This window comes from Xyrauchen texanus, chromosome 42, assembly GCF_025860055.1.
Source record: "Xyrauchen texanus isolate HMW12.3.18 chromosome 42, RBS_HiC_50CHRs, whole genome shotgun sequence".
Classification (NCBI taxonomy): Eukaryota; Metazoa; Chordata; class Actinopteri; order Cypriniformes; family Catostomidae; genus Xyrauchen; species Xyrauchen texanus.
In genome coordinates this window covers 15,693,801-15,710,602 of record NC_068317.1, presented here as the reverse complement: position 1 = coordinate 15,710,602, position 16,802 = coordinate 15,693,801, and the positions used below count along the sequence as shown (strand labels likewise).

At 38.3% G+C, this 16,802-nt stretch overlaps 1 protein-coding gene across 9 annotated transcripts in view; it reads right to left on the bottom strand.

Annotated features, from left to right (window-relative positions):
* Positions 1–16,802, bottom strand: part of LOC127635347 (eyes absent homolog 1-like) — a 47,028-nt gene that overhangs the window by 16,566 nt on the left and 13,660 nt on the right. For 5 of the 9 annotated variants that reach the window (XM_052115309.1, XM_052115316.1, XM_052115310.1 and 2 more), the window contains 7 exons: positions 16,391–16,536; positions 14,952–15,089; positions 10,345–10,427; positions 9,769–9,955; positions 7,414–7,556; positions 6,734–6,817; positions 2,485–2,574 (listed from right to left, as the gene is read on the bottom strand). In XM_052115309.1, the coding sequence (XP_051971269.1) occupies positions 2,485–2,574; positions 6,734–6,817; positions 7,414–7,556; positions 9,769–9,955; positions 10,345–10,427; positions 14,952–15,089; positions 16,391–16,536 (871 nt within the window). The remainder of the gene's footprint in view (positions 1–2,484; positions 2,575–6,733; positions 6,818–7,413; positions 7,557–9,768; positions 9,956–10,344; positions 10,428–14,951; positions 15,090–16,390; positions 16,537–16,802) is intronic. The other 4 variants (XM_052115315.1, XM_052115317.1, XM_052115314.1 and 1 more) reach the window with 3 other exon arrangements.

Here is a 16,802-nt window from a genome sequence, read left to right as displayed (position 1 = left end):
GTAATAGCTTAGCACAAACCTAAAGCTAAGGAGCATGGCAAAGGGTATTATACAAAATCTATAACGTGTATCAATCAGGCTGATGGTTTATTTAAGGACTGTACCACTTGACATTTGCACATTTGTGCATAAGTTACACAGTTGACAAACAACATCAGACATTTGTTTGCGCAAAACCAGAGGGAAATCCCTTTATGACTTTGACTATATTAGACTGAGCATATGCATTTTTCTAAAGGCTCAAATTTACATCTGCTGTGGTGATATTTACAGTTTGGATTCCTTTGGAATTCTCCTTCCAATTCTTTTCAGTTACTTTCTTTGCTCCTCTAAACACCCCTTTCATTTCAGAGAAAACATTCTGTTGCGGTTTACAGTATAGACAGCAAAGTATTCTGGTATTGCATGCAATTGTAGTTTTAAGAGAATGGTCCTTCGCTTTAAAGTGTCAAAACGAAATGCAATAATTCCGTCGCTGAGATATAGCAGACAAGAAAAACTGCGCATTGCACAATCCAATAATTTTACAAGATGCCCGGACAGCCAATTCATACGCAAGCAGTTTAAACACATGAAACAAAATCAAAATACAGGACAGATGTTTTGAAAAAGCCACATTTAAGCTTTGTCGCAAAACTGTCTTTCTTTTAGAATGGTGGGGGCACTTCCATTATAAAAAGTGCAGTGTGCACAATTCGATGTGGCCAAACATCGGGAAATATTTAACAGCCAATTTCTGCCAATTAACTTTGATCAAGATGAGTGCGATTGGAATCTCCCCGTCACTCGTCTGTCTTGGGCAGCACAAACATTTTCTTTCTCCCTGGTTCTCGAGGCAGGAAAAGCAGAGCAGGGCCGTTGACTAATGAGACTTGGCAGACTCGCAACAGTTCTCCTCACACTTAAGTATCAAACAAAACATTTCCTCCTCTGCAGGGTCAGCTGCGAGCAGGACGCAGAGGAAAATCAATGGGTCAGTGGTGTCGGGTTCTGGGACGAGGGAGAGTGCCTCGCCAGCGGTGTCTGAGCCAGAGTGGGTACAACGGGCTCAATAAGATCAGATTGGGCAAGGATTTATTAAGGAATAGCTCACTTTCCTCATTTTAGGAATTTTGCCTTTCCAAACCCGTATGACTTTCTTTCTTCCGTGGAACACAAAAGAAGAAATTGTTACTGATGAACTGGTCGATCTTTTCAATGCATTTACAATTAATGTTGACTGGAGCTTTCAAGCTTCAAAAATAATGCAGAAGCACCATAAAAGTATAATGAAATTAGTCCATATGACTCATGCACTATATTCCAAGTCTTCACAAGCCAGAGGATAGTTTTCTAAACAACATACAGTTCTTTCAATTAGCTGATCCGGTTCACAAAACCGCTCTGAACGATTCGTTCACAGATCGGACATCGCTACTTCTCTCATGAACTCTCAAGAACGTGCTTTACATGATTTGGAATAGACAGCACAAGTCAAAAGGGGCACTTTTATTGACAGCTTTATGGTGCTTTTACATCCATTTTGAAGATTGAAAGCTAGTCCCTATTAATTGTTATTGTAAAATTGCGATCAGAGCATTTTTCAAAATGTCTCCACTTACATTCCACAAAGAAAGAAGGTAATATAACTTTGTAACGACATGAATATTCTTTTTTTTGGGGGGTGAACTTTTCCTTTAAGGGTTCATAGATTTTTTTTTATTTCACAGTGCATATTTCAAGCCTGATGCCATTTTAACTGGCCACTTTGAATACACTGAATGATGTGCTAACTTGAGCAACACCAGATCTGGTCAAACTGAACTTCACTTCTATGAACACATGGAGTACTGTCAATCATGGGTAGAAGAAAACCTGCCGCTCTCATTTTCACCCCTCACCAGGCGGGGCAGACAGACACCTAGATACCCTCTCTGTAACTGCCCCCAGGGGCAGATTCTACACTGATCAAACATGAATGAAGCAGAGAAGCAGTTTTCAGACCGTGACTGAGAGTTTGCGGCCGGGGTGGACAGAGACACAGAGCACACAGCATGACACGCAGACAGTCAGAGCACGTACAGAAATATTAGAAGCTAACAAATTGGCCTGGGCAGCAGGGAGGGGGCGGGGGGAGGTGGGCACGGCCGGGGAGACTGACAGCACATGTAAAATTCATAGTATACTGTGGGCTCCGAGGTAATACTTCACCACTAAGGGACATTAGCGAGAAATAGGCACCCTGCTATTAAATGGTTGTTGATGCTATGGCTTAAACTTTAATGGACTGCTCTTTTGCTCGTAATGTAATGTATACACTCAGTTGTGACTTATCCACCTTTTGGGGCTGCGTTTTAAATATTGTTGCTATGAAAGCAAGCTGTAAAAGTAATCACATACTTAGAAGTCTTGAAGTAGACTTTGCAGGGGGTGAAGCCAGCTACATATATGTTAAGCACAAAAAATGGGGATATCCCCTATAGTGACAAAGCATGCTCGATTTACCTCTAAGTCATTGAAGAAGAAATGTGTGTCGGCCAAGTTGAAGATCATCTCTTCCATTCTTAGTCCCAATGATACAGACGTTGGCGGATCCTGAAAAAGAAAAAGAAGATATATATGTACTCAGCAATCAATTACACCTTCTAGATCAGAAATAAAGAATATATATATATATATATATATATATATATATATATATATATATATATATACTGTACAGTATATACATGTCTTTGCAATTCATATATACATAGAACGTTCTAGTTGAAATGTACTTAAAGGGTTAGTTCACCCAAAAATGAAAATTCTGTCATTATTCCTCACCCTTATATTGTTGCAAACTTCTATGACTTTATTTCTTCTGTGGAACACGTAAGGAGATGTTTTGCAGAATGCCAGCCTTAGTCACCATTCACTTTCATTCATCTTTTTATTCAGACAATAAAAGTAAAAGGTGACTGAGGCTGTCAGTCCCTGTCTTTCTGCTTTACACCTCCTTTTGTGTTCCATGGAAGAAAAAAAAAAACGACATACGGTTTTGGAATGACACAAATGTAGGAGTAAATGCTGACAGAATTTTACTTCTTGGGTGAACTATGGGCGAGCCACTCAGTAAAGGCAGTAAAAATAGTCTTAGATGTGCCGATGAGCTGAAATGAACTTGAGGTCAATGTGTTGTCATAAATACATCACTGTCCACATACCTCAGACCCTAGATCATCTTTCTAAGCATTACCAATGCATTTCCCCCAAACAATTTGCACACATCAGAGAAAAATGGAGGATTTATTCTAACTATTCGTAAAAGGTTCATGTTGGGAATTTAATAGAAACTTAGAACAAGGAAGACACACAATTTTCCTACACAGAAAAGCTTTACAAACCTGGGCATTGGCAGTAATCAAAATGGATTACTCACTTAAAATATAATGGACTTTTTTTTTTTTAAATTGTATTCTGTTTCCACTGTAATGCAATACTGGCAGTAATGGTGATCTCAGTGATTGTGTTAGAGCTGACACAATGATGGCTCTATGAATTGTTAATGAATCAACTGCAGAGTGTTTTTGCCTTAATAATATAGACAACACTCATTGGAGAAGCTCATCGCAAAATAACACTTATGACGTTGTCATTATTATAAACTTGCATGTCCTCGCATTTATAATGAAGTAGTTGACATTAAATAATTTTTGGAAGTGTGTTGCAGTGTGATTCTCTAAAACTATTTTAAACAGCATTTTGGTAATTATTTATTAGTATGTACTGTATGCAGCTTTTAAGACCTCATATTAATTGAGAGACTACTTTTAAAAAGTTGATATGTCACAATGCATGGCCATTTTAAATGAACTAGTAAAGTCAACAAGGTAATTAAAAACAGCGAAAAACTGTTAACCAGCCAACAAATAAAATATACACTTTATTCCCTTATACATTCATATAAGTTCCACCTAAAATCTCGATCTTGACATGTACGTGTAATGCATTAACTCCCCTTTGCATCTGACAGGTTTATATTTTGTTGTTTCCTAAATAAAGTGCTCGATCACTAAAGTGGTCACTTGGAGTGCTCTATCTCTCCTTCTAAGGTTTCATGTGTTGTCTGCAAACAACTGCAAGCATTTGTAATATTAATTGCATTTAGAGTGTCAGTATACGGTGTTGAGACAAAGACTAGCTTGAAAAAGGCCACATGACTTTCAGTTCATACATTAGTCAAATATTCTGTTTAAAATCATCTTTTGTGATCTTCATTTCATATGGGCTTATTTTCTAATCAGTGGCCACTCTCTCGTTGTTCATTAAGAGGATTGCATGAGTGTGCGAGGGAAAGTGGAAAGCGGAGGAGGAATGAAGGAAGGGATTTATTCCAGTGTCTGTACGGCCATGCTGAGTCAGAGAGCTCTGCTTCAGGGATTAGAGCTTAAAGCCACCTGAAGAAACGGCTGAGCTTTTTACTGATTACATGTCACACTCAACAATGAAAATGTTTAACTGTGGACAGCGGGAGGGGAAACCACACAAGTAGAACAGAACACCAGCAATGCCACTGATGAGGTTTTAAAGAAAATCTTCACACACTTTTGGATCTTGAAACCTGCCTATAAAAGCTATACAAATTAGTATATTTCATGATGCAAATTAAGTAAATAAAAAATGTATGTCAAACAAATAGTGTGACTTTTAGATATGAACATAATTACTTTTAGATACAGTATAGAGTATAAACTAGATCCTTTCTTTGTAAAGCACTCATGTTTGAATACTCCAAACTTCCTATCTATTTTCAGTCTGCCAGTCAGTCAACTTAATATAAACACCTGCGTATATATCTGACAGTTAATAAAAGAAGGTTTGGTGGTGAGAGGTATGCAAAGTGCACTTCTCTGGCCTGACGAATCCTCTCCAATTAAATCTAAACAATCATTCAGCAGGAGAGTTAAGAATACAAGCAGGCCAGAGTGCCTGAGGGTCTTCAGCTGTCCCCACACATCAGTGCCACCCAAAAGATGCCAAGTCCTCCCCTCCAACACCCTCCCAAATCTTTCCCTTCAGGCTGATGGCCACACAGCTGGCCTGAGCCATCAACTTTATGGGAGCGAGCTGCTCTAATGCCAATTAGGATAACTGATAACCACAGCAGTGAGCTCTCCTGCATAGCTCTATTTATAGAGCTCTTCTTCAACGGCCTCCCTGGAAGAAATGCATTTCAGTGGGTTTTCTTACTGTTTATGTCATATAAGGCTCATATCTGAGAAATGTGAAGCACCTTGGATTTTAAAGTAAGGGTTTGAGATGAGTGTGTTGATATGATTTAAGAGAGCATTATGTGGTTTGTGATGTAGCAGAGTAGATGGGATAAGCATATTTCTGGTAGGAGGGCAATGTGTAATCAGATTTTGTGAAAGAGAGAGCGAGGGAAAGTGATAAAGGGAGAGAGGAAGTGAGGGGAAGAAAGAAAAGAAAGAAAGGGAAATCAAGTAAGCAAACATGGAAGGAAGGAAGCGAAAAAAGAAAGAAAGGAAGGAAGGTGAAAAAGTAAAGCAAGCAATACAATATAAAAATGAAGAAAGAAAGAAAGAAAGAAAGAAAGATGGGGGCTTGCTGTCACATTATAATTGATGATTGGTTAAAATCAGAAGGATGCACTGAAGAATGGGCTCAACTAAAGTGTGTGTGTGAGTGTATGAGAACAGACGCCAAGACGTTGAAGCACTCTCAGAGTTTCGCTTCTTTACCCAGCATGCTCAGCCGAGATAAAGTAAATAAACAGTGCAGGGTCGAGGGCCAGTCCTCCCTCACCCTTAAAACAAAACACCACCTTCATCAAACACCCTGCCTGAGGAACAAAGAGAACAAACCAGCCGACAGGCCCCGTTTCACTGACATATGAGCGCTGCTGTCATCTACACTCAGCACAAAGAAAAACCCTTCAAGAACCCTCGCCAAGAAGTGCCAGCTTTGTGATTTATTCCCTCAAAAAAGAAAGCAGTATTCTACATTCTTCAGACACAATTCAAAAACACATGCATACTGAATTCAGATTAAAACTGCAATAAAATCTTTTATATTTATTTAATTTTTTTATTGTAATTTGGTTTATTAGGGGAGCACTTGCCCCCAAGTAAAATAAAGCCATGAGATCATTGACAAAGCCTGAGAATTTTAGATTGGCATACTTCCCAAATTGTTTGTTTTGAAAGTTCAGATATAGCCTATAATGGTTTACTGTATATAAAATAACAAATACAATGACAGCAGAAGTAAACTAGTTCTCATTTCATATTCAAAACCCTTTTGAACTTGCTAAATTTGGTAGTAAGCCTTAATAAGACCAGTTTGAATAATGTAACTACACTATAATTCTTGTATAATATAATGAAGTCCAACACTAAAGATCATTTTTCTTTATGCTATAACAGACTAACCCCACTTAAAGGGCAAACACTTAATTAAACCTAACAATGATGCATTTATGAAGGATAAAAACCCCTTAAGAAGTGTCAATGGACATTCTCTGTGCAACTGGTTTGTAATCCACGCCTGTACCAGCCACATAACTCAGACAGCTGCAGTCCTAGCTAAATGCCTGTGAGGCCTCGTTGGTCTTATTAAAAAAAAGAAACAGTTACCTGAATGCCGAGAGTTCCTCGAAGCTGTACCCAAACAGTCCCACTCTCTTTCTGTATGTTTTTCTAAACTTTGTCGCAATATTTGCCTATGTTTGCTGTTAAAATACTTCACTCACCCTGCCGAATCTGTTGGCGTAAGATCCTGTGAGCAAGGAATGGAAAACGATGATTGTTTCATCCAAGTCCCAAATGAACACGCGCTGGGAAAAGAAAGAGCAAAATCAATGGCTCTCTCAGCATGCAAGATGATCTGATTGTCAATAAGAAGGGTGCGCAGATTTATGCGCTCTGGGATCTGTTGATATTCAGCAATGATGGTCACCATCCCACCCCACAACTGCTGGAAGAACCACCAGCAGACTATCCATCTCTTGTCCTCAATGCATTAACACAATCAATAGCAACAAACTAATTAACTAGATTTGTTAACATGCTATGATCTCAGCTTGCTAATGGGGGCAAAACCTTCTTGAGGTTCAGCTTATGTTAACGAAACTATGCAGATCAAATATGAAAAGATAACTAATGTGGTACTAAAAATTCTCTGCTTAGAACAAACTGATTTGGGTACAAAACAACCAACAAAGTTCCAAAATATGAACTTTTTCTCTGTTGTAAAACTTAATTAAAATCGTGAACCAACATTATTACATGTTATAAAGCTTTTGCCTGCAGTACCTTCACGGACTCCTGGTTGAAAGCCCTGATTCTACATAATTAAAGTTTCATAATTAATTCTAACTCTCCTATTCCAGCCTGCCTGAGACTCATTGAAAGAGAGGCAGCGGTCCAATACCTCAAGGTCAGAGTCAGGAGGTGGGGATGGGTTGTTGTTCCTTCTTCCACGGCCACGTGACTTTCCATCTGCGGCCCGACGCAATCGATCTGAATCTGAATCTTTAATGGGGGTTGATGGACTGTGGATTGTACTGTACTCTCCTGCAGGAAAAAAGAAATGCAAAAAGTATATCAAAAGGGGTAAATAAAAAAGGCTTTCACCTTCACAATTCAACATTGCGGTTGGATCTGTTTATCTCATCCAGTAGTTACTTCCCAAATGCTCTAATTTGCTCTTTATCGGATCAGTTCATACCCCCGATACCATTCAGACTATTCTAATGGGAATGGGGGTGTGGTGGACATAACGTCAATGCTCACAGTAACTGCATGAGAAGGCAAATGTAAGAAGAAAGTTAAAGCTATTGGAAACGAAAGTGTGTTCAAAATCATTCAAATTATACAACAGTTGTTCTGGTCTTCTATTTCAAAAGGCCAAGCTGAAACCCTCCAGTAAAATTGAACAGGTATGTCTCGCTGCTCTGCAACATGAAATAGTTCATCTTGCTTTGGATTCTTCTGTAACTATTTTCGTTGCAGATGCAAACATAAAACAATTTGTTGGCGAGGCAAACAGAAACCTATTAACTGCCCATTTTATGTTACTCTATATAAACTTACTGTCTATAGAACTGTTGTATAAAAGCAATATCACACATGGATTTGTTATACTGAGCATCAGCAAGGCTGTGATATCCTTGTACTCACATCCAAATTACAGTGGCACTGATATTCATTGCAATGGCTCACTTGTTCATTCAATACTGCTTAAATAATGAGAAAATGTACATTTAAATATAGGTATTTGCCTGATGCTTTTATTCAAGGTATACATCTTACAGTTTAGAATTTTCCCTGGGAATCTAACCCACAGGCTTGCCATTGCTAGCACCAAGCTCTACTGCTTAAACTACATGAACTGAACAACAAATTGTAAGGTGCACTCAATAAAATTCATGCTTATGTTCCACTAAAGCCTAAAGCAGACCTGGGCAACTTATGGCCCACGAGCTGGATCCGGCTCTCCACATGGTTTAATCATTTATCCTAAAAGCGTTTTTTTTTCATTGGATATTTCAGTTATCTTGCATTGGAACCTAACGCCCCTCCAAAGTGTTTGACATGCTCAGGGTTGCCAGATAAGAGACGCAACAATCTCCAATTTGAGATTTATACTTGGAATACTTGGATATTTCCAATAACAGATTGGAAATATTTCGCCTAATGTCATAATTATTTTGTGCAATCTGGCAACCATGCATGTGAGTGCACTCTTTCTAACTCCCTTTGAACAAACTTAGCAATCTCTAATGCAATATTCTGCTCATGGAAAAGTGTTATATGGCTACTCTGTGTCCATTCTTGAGGCTGCTTTTGATGTTTGGTGCTATTAAGTTTGCAGGTAAACCTTCTCAGGGATGAAATTAAACATAAAAGGGATCATTGACACGTGGAGGGGGGCAATCATTGACACGTGAGCAATAGCAAGCAAGAGACTAATATGAATATGTATTTTTTATTTGTGCAATTTAGAAACGTTGAAGTCCCTTCACACCTGTATGTTAATCTAACTCTTGCAGTAATCATTTATCATAGTCATGCAGCCTGTGTTATTCAGTCGTGTGCTGAATGGAAAGTCAAACCATTGATGAGACTCGCATCATGACCCTTTTAGCATGTAATCGGGTAATGTTTTGAGAATAAAATAAGGAAACTCGCCCTCTTTGCAACACATATTAAAAGTTCTATAATTTTTCTTGTTGAGTGTTTAACTGAATAATAAATTAACAGGCAAGTAGAGATGGTAAAATAAATCATTTATAATGAGCTCAGCCTTTATTCAGTTTTTTAGTGCCTGATAAAAAAAGTATCTCCCTTTGTAGAGCAATATAGTACTTTAGGAAAGTGCAGAATAGTCACATTAGTCACACTTCAAAAAATTGAGTACACAACTATTTCTGGGCTTAAAAGGTACAAAAACGGACGGTTAGAAAAGTCGGGCTGCACGTGTTCAGTGCTCGAGCACGTCTGACCAAAGTATACTTTGGGCTTAATACCTAGTGGTATAGATGCGGCATCACTCAAAAACAGTTTTCAGTTCCTGATGTCATTGTATTATTTGCTGTCAGCCACACTATATATATTCTGTGATTTAAAATGTATAATATAAATACAGTATATTGAGTGCATCTTAAACACTATAACGGCAATGAGCTACAAAGTTTCACCACCAGGGTTTCATTTCACCAAATCACGTCAACAGCATGCAGTTTTCCAATTGCCATACCTCAATTAATTTGCAAAACCCATTTACCTGCAGGTTGCTCTGAGAGGACCTGGCTGGTGATCGCTGATGGAGGCTCCTGTAGGGTGTAGGTGGCAGTAGTGGAGGGTGTGGTGGGGCTGGTGTTGTTACTGGTCATGTAGGGAGAGGTGTAGGGGCTACTGTTGTAATATTGCGCATACTGACTCTGCCCGAAGGCTGGGTAGGAGGGGTATTCCTGCAAAAAGACATCAAGGCCGTAATGTGAGATGGCCGCACCGCAACGCTGCTACTTTACAGTGCAGATTCCAAAACGTAAATGTGAACATATGTCTCCAGTGTGCTACATCTGGACAGTGATCTGTCTTCACTTTTTTTACTCTCCTTGTGGCATAATTCATAGGCACATAGAGCAAGAGGTAATCCTTGCATACAGTGGTAGAGACATTTAGAATGATTCATATCATCTGAATAATGCAAGCATACACATGTTCTATAAAGGCTTCCAGGAGGTAGGAGAAAATACTGAATGACAGGCTAGAGTTGAGACATAGGAAATATAATTTCACCATGCACTACAGACTAGATAGTCAGAGATTTCAGAGATGAAAATTTAATTTCAGCTACCTGTTGTGTACTATTGAATCCAGTTGAGTTTGTGAGGGAATTGCTTCCAGCATACAGCCCTGAAGTTGTTGTAAAACTGCCTCCTATGAGTGCAAGACATTATGGTGAGTTATCTACAAATGCAGCAAGACAAAATGAAAAAAGCACAGTAAGTTCTAATCTGATGTGATAGACATTAAGTCTTGTTTTCAAGTGATTCTTTTCTGCATTGTACAAAAAATAAAACAATTAAATGATGGAGCTGTAATGTCAATTTTCTTGCTCAGATTTTGCTCTTTAATAGCTATCAAGACTTTAGTTAAACATAACTGAGAATTCAATTAAGCATCAAGTTTGTCTCAGATTTTTCTCATAGAATTCCTTAGGAGAAACCATAATGGTTGTCGTACAGTAATGAAACAGCACTATGAAGTGGACAGTATAGCTCAGATAAATAGGTCTTGGGAGAATTTGATTAGAAATGTTTCTTGAGTTCATAATAATATATCTGGGGCAGATTCACTAAACAGTTGCGCCACTTTTGAGCGTGGTATTTCAGTGCTAAAACCTGTATCATATTCACTAATGACCCACAATCTATTTTAGCAGGCACAATCAGCATTGAAATTGCGCTGCGTCTTGATTATTTAATTGAAGTCACTGTCATTCCTATCCACGCAAACACGCCTCCTTTCTATGTAAATTAGGCTCATTGAAAATTGCACGTCATTCACAGAAATTGCATGGAGCAATTTAGATTGTGCTATTACTGGCAAATGAAAGTAGGCGGTAAAATGATTTTTATTTAAAGTCAAAGAGACATTTGTGTGCATTATGTACAATTAATCAAATAATCATCAAATGATGGAGAAAAGCGTTATAACCTAGCATTTATCCAGATGTGCGGTGCTGTCAAGCACACGTTCTGCATGCTTAAGAGATGATCCAGGTGTCTGAATCAAAGTGATGTTGTACAGTCCCAGCAGGGTGTGTCTAATACGGTGGTCTGCTTGTTCCTTCGTTATATAGTGCTCAGAATTGGACCACAAGATCAGAATTGCTTGTGAAAATTGCATTTAGCACGATTTTGTGGGCGCTTTTGCACCGTTGCCTGATATGCATTATTTCTTTAGTGAATCGGGCACTAAACCAGAGGAGAGAGCACATGCAAAAATTGCAGATTTTACAGGCCACAATACATTAGTGAATCTTTCATTTTTATGGTTTCTTTTGGTTGACCGTTGCTGGCCCCCTCTCACCCCGGCCCCTTGGTATCTTGGAAAATCTGTATACAGTTTGAGACATTGTTGAGATCTCTTCTAAAACTCTAGTTAGATACATATAAGATAACATTTAGAGAAAAATATGAAAAGCAGGAGGCCTCAGGTTTTTTAATTAAAAAGTAAAGGGGGTCAGGTCTATTATTTCATCCATTGCTACCTTTACAATGATAGAAAGAGTGCTACTCTTGTGTGTTAGAGGGTGGTCTTTTTACCTGACATCCTGCCTTAATGAATATGCATATCTATCTGCTTTTCAAGCTGCTCCAAAGAAGCATTTTCTAGCTAATTATGTCTCTCTATGGAGAGATAACATCTAATGACTTAATAACATACATGACATGGGTTATAGGGGACTGAGATAGCCTTAAGGTAAGTGAAGTCTCCAATGCTTTCCTAATTGCTTCTAAAGGGACCTCAGAACAATTCAGGTTTAAATCTTCTTTTTCAAAACCAACATTGTCAGTGATGGTTGTTGTAAGCATTTTCCCAGCAGTTTTTGTTTGCTAACTAACATTAACAGTCTCTGAAGTCCCACGTTTTCAAAAAGGTTGCAAGAGGAACCTCATAGGTTCTCTAGAGACTTAAGTTATCACTGAACAAACTTATCAATTTGAAATGGCCCCAACATTAACTAAATGTGTTAATATAAAAGCATAAATGCACATTTGTTCAGCAAAACAAGCAGAATTAAACTCTGAAAGATATGTCTTTCTTTCTTTCTTTCTTTCTTTCTTTCTTTCTTTCTTTCCTTCTTTCTTCTCTTCAGAACAGAAATTGTTCTGTTCTGACCTCTACAGACTTGGGCCCTCACATCTCACATTAGGCAGGACACATCAAACCCTTTTGCACAACAAATTAGCTAAATTCACAGTTCAAAAAGTCATAAAAGCCAGGAGTTGTAGTATAGAAGTTGACTCCAGAGATTATGGAACCACATAAAAGCCAAGCAAGATCCCCTCCAGTCCCTAAAGAATGACTCCATGCTGGTCGTTCCACCCCCCTTTCACTTTGTCTTGCTCCAGTTAGTTCAGTCAAGACGAGACACTGGCTCTCCTTATGGCCTCTCCAATTGGGAGTCCATTTGCTGTGCTTGATCAGTCCTCTTGCCATGGGCTATGTCTATCATCAGTGCACAATATTTGTAGCAGAAGTTTTGTAGGCGTCTCTAGGGAGCAAGCGATCAAGTCCAGATGCACTTCTTTAAAAGCAGTCTGCTGCTCCTCTCACACTGTTTGCAGAATGGAGGGAGGCCCAATTGTTGCTGTAATTATCATCTACTCTGAGTGAAAATCAGTGAAGCCTGTCTCTCTCACTCAACTCATGCCGTATAGCCATTAGGCTTATGGAAAAGGAAGCAAAGCACAAACAGGTATGAAAGTGGACAATTAATTCAGAATGTATGCTTGGACGTATTGAGTGAAATACAGTTGAGAAGTCTTAACATTTATTGGAATGTAGCAAATCAAATCTCCACTAGGGAGAGTCCCAACATTACATGGATTACTGTGGTCAACAAGAATATCTAGATTTGTTACTTCTATATGTACATTTATATATTTAACATTTGGATTTTGAAAAAAAAATAAGTGTCAAGTTAAAAATAGTCCAACTTTTAACACATATTTCAAATCCCTGCGTTCAGTTCCATTTTGCTGTGCTCCGTCTGCAACTTCAAAATCTCACAGTTTTAAGCCAAGAACACCCAGATCACAGACACCCAGCACCTTCCTATTAGACATGAAAGAGCGGGTGGAAACATGAATTTAATTGTATTCCCTCTGACAGCTGGGTACAGGCTGGCTCTGCTGGGGTTATAGGATAGCAGTTGGTATCGTATAGATGGGGGTATAGGCCTGCCACCATGTTCAGGCTCTTTCTCCGAGCACAGACCTGCCCAATCGATGAGGCATTGAGAGTAAGCCGGTAGGGACAGACTGGCCTGGTTAATAGTCATCTGTCATCTGCTGTTGCAGTTAGGAGCTAATGTATTTATTACTGTGTGGGCTATGTATGGCAGATTGAACTGAAGATACTTTAGTCCCTTAGGATGGCCTATACTTGCAGCAAACTCAATGCATACTGTCATTGTCAGAAGACACCAGAGTTAAAGTAATAGCACACCCAAAATGGTAAAATCTGTAATTATTTACTCATCTTAATGTCTGTCGGAACATATCAGAATTTAAGTAATTATTTACAGAAAATCTTAAACTTCATCTTAATCTTTCATATACTTTTCTACATTTCAAATCTCATCCTACATTCTAAATATCCAAACTGCTTTGCCGAGTACAGTAACAACACATGAAGAGAACCAATGCCGTTTGGTGTCAATGATGTCAAACAGCTATTTTTGAAATCTGAATACGGTGTGATGAACATCTTTATTTTCTCGATTTTTCGATTCTCGAAGTCGATTTGTTTTTTACATTTGTGTGCTACATTTTTTTTTTGCCAAGAATATATAACATTTTAAGAGAGAGACAAAATATTCAACATTCCAAGAAAATTTGGCATTGGACTCTTTTTGGTAAATAGATTTTGGTGCAAAAAATTGTGTTTGACATGGGTAACATTTTGTCTCTTTTGATTTAGTATGAACATGCCTTCAGACTGCTGTCGTTTGGGGACACTAACATTTATAGGCCTGTTGTTCAAGCATGATTATCAGCAGCAGTTTTTACTTATGAGGCATGGAAAAGAAGCTTCCACAGACCACAGATGACACATTATTTGCTTATTTATTCACATAATTTATTATGCTCTGGAGAGCCTTCAAAAACATGGAGATGTTTCTATGGTCACACATTATTTGGAGATTAGAGAGCTCAAATTGGCGCAAACTATTGGAGGCTTGAAGGAAAACACTGAGTGAGAGAGAGGAGAAAGATAGAAACAGACTGGTGGCTTTGGAGCCGTTGTCACTGTCTTCTAAAAAAACAAACTGTCTGGGTGACAAAGTTCAACTTATGCACATTTAAATCTCAGTATGCAAGTGTGACTTTCATGCATTGACCTGAAAGAGTCTCGGGTGTTCTCTCTAATGCAAACATACTTAAGACCATCCATGGCCAAGCAAAAAGCCAAACCATGGGGAAAAGGACTGTTCTTAAAGTGGGGAAAAGCCATCTATTTTTTCCATCTGTGCTGTTTCTCTTCAGGCCTAATGCATAAAAGACTGTGTCTAACTACAAACCAATACAACCATCTGCTTGGGGATGTTATGAATTGTTTGTGTCTGCCATTAATTGTGTCGTCTTTTGAAGGGGGCCAGAAAGGAATCACGGCTCGATTTTGCCACTCCATCAGTGGAGGGAAAGAGAAAAGGAAAGGGGAGATCCTGACCTTGCATCTGGTAGCTGTAGGGTGCTTGTCCTGTCTGAGGCGTGGAGAAACTGGAACTGTAGCTAAGGAAGCCACTCTGGCCTGGAGACTGGGCCTGGGTTAGTCCACCCTCTGTCTTGATGCCTGCCCACAATGGACCTAAATCAGTTAGTGACACCAGAGCAGTATGATGCACAATTCTTAGTGTTACTTTCTCCAATCAAGTAAAAGATAGGTGGCTTGGTTCTAACTGGGCCATGGTTCAAACTTTGGTAGAGGTGCTAAAGGTAAGGATGGGTGATAACACCTATTTTCTTTTCGATCCGATACAAAGTAGGCGAATATCAGCAACCAGTACCTCTATTAAATGGATAAATTGGTAATTAAAGCCATTTAACATTAGATCTAAAAGCCAAAATTTAAAAATATTAGGCCTAAAGACTGAAATATTTGTTATTCAATTATTTACAACCATCATCGAACATACATTTTTAAATTACTTTTAATATATCAACAATAATTTTTTTATTTACAAAAACTTGTAATTTCCCATCCCTAGCGAGAGATCACAACGTTAACTTTGCATTGAAGCGTTATGTAAAGTTTGCACTAATCACAGCAAAGGCTTTCAAGAATTTGCTGGTCAATGTTAAAACAAAACTCACTTTTGATTAGATTGAATCAGGCCCAATGCAGGTTTGCAATTTGCTTCCATTCAAACAAACATCGGAACTCTCTAGAGCGTTTTTCGAGATTGTTCTACCTAAACAACATTATCTGTGCACATATTTTCGCAAAGGGTTCAGAACGTTCAATCCCTTGGACAAACAAAGCTCCATTGCAAATGCCTTGTTTCAAATTGAATTCTTCATATCTCTGACATCTGTCAAACTAGCATAAAATAAGAAATTTGCACAAGCAAAACAAAAGGTCAGAAGAGTTCTTAATTTCAATTGAAGGTGGGAAAAGAAGCCAGAGGTCAGAGGTCAGAGTAAGCCAAATTATAGTTATCAGCACATTGTTACTTACAGTATGTACATTTTATGTATAATACTAAACTTGCTAATTAAGTTTTAGTTAAGTGTTAAAATGGACAATGAACATTAAATAATGGTTTAAAATAATACCATAGTTAACATAGTTTACACCACAATACCACAGTTTTAATCATTATTGTGACTACTCAGCTGTATTTAAATGTATATCATAGTGAACTTGGTATTATCCACCAATGTCATAAAACAAAACAAAAATGAAAGTTACTTTAATTACTAAGGTTCTGAAAGCTTAATACACACTAATGATACAATTAGTAATTATGGTATTTTGCCAACTTTTGTTACCATGATACATTTTGGTTTTTCATATGTCTGTTTAAGTGAGGAGCAAATGAAAACCTGGATTACAGAGCATTAAGCAGAGACAATAAATTGAAATGCCCTTTCTCTTGCTGTTGTTACCATAGGCTGGAATTCCATAGGGCTGGCCTGGCTGAGGATATGTGCCATAGGCAGCAGCCTGCTGCATTCCTGTGGTGTATTGCGTCTGTCCGTACGCGGCCATGTTTTGGGTGGAAGGAGTTGGAAGAATGTGTGGATAAGGTCTGCTATTTGAGAGCAAAAGTAAGAGAAAAGGGAGACACAATTTTGTTTTACCCTACAGCTCATATCGTGAAATTTGCTCAGAGAAAAATTCTCTGTAATTCTGCTACTCAATAATAAATATTTGGCCAAGCTTTGAAATAAAGAAAAATATAGCCATTAAGCAGCTGATATACATAGCAAAAGAATATTAAATAGTTGGGGAAATTTTTGCAAGATAACAATTACAACAGATTTTAGAGTATGCAAGCTGCAGACATCAATGAAAACA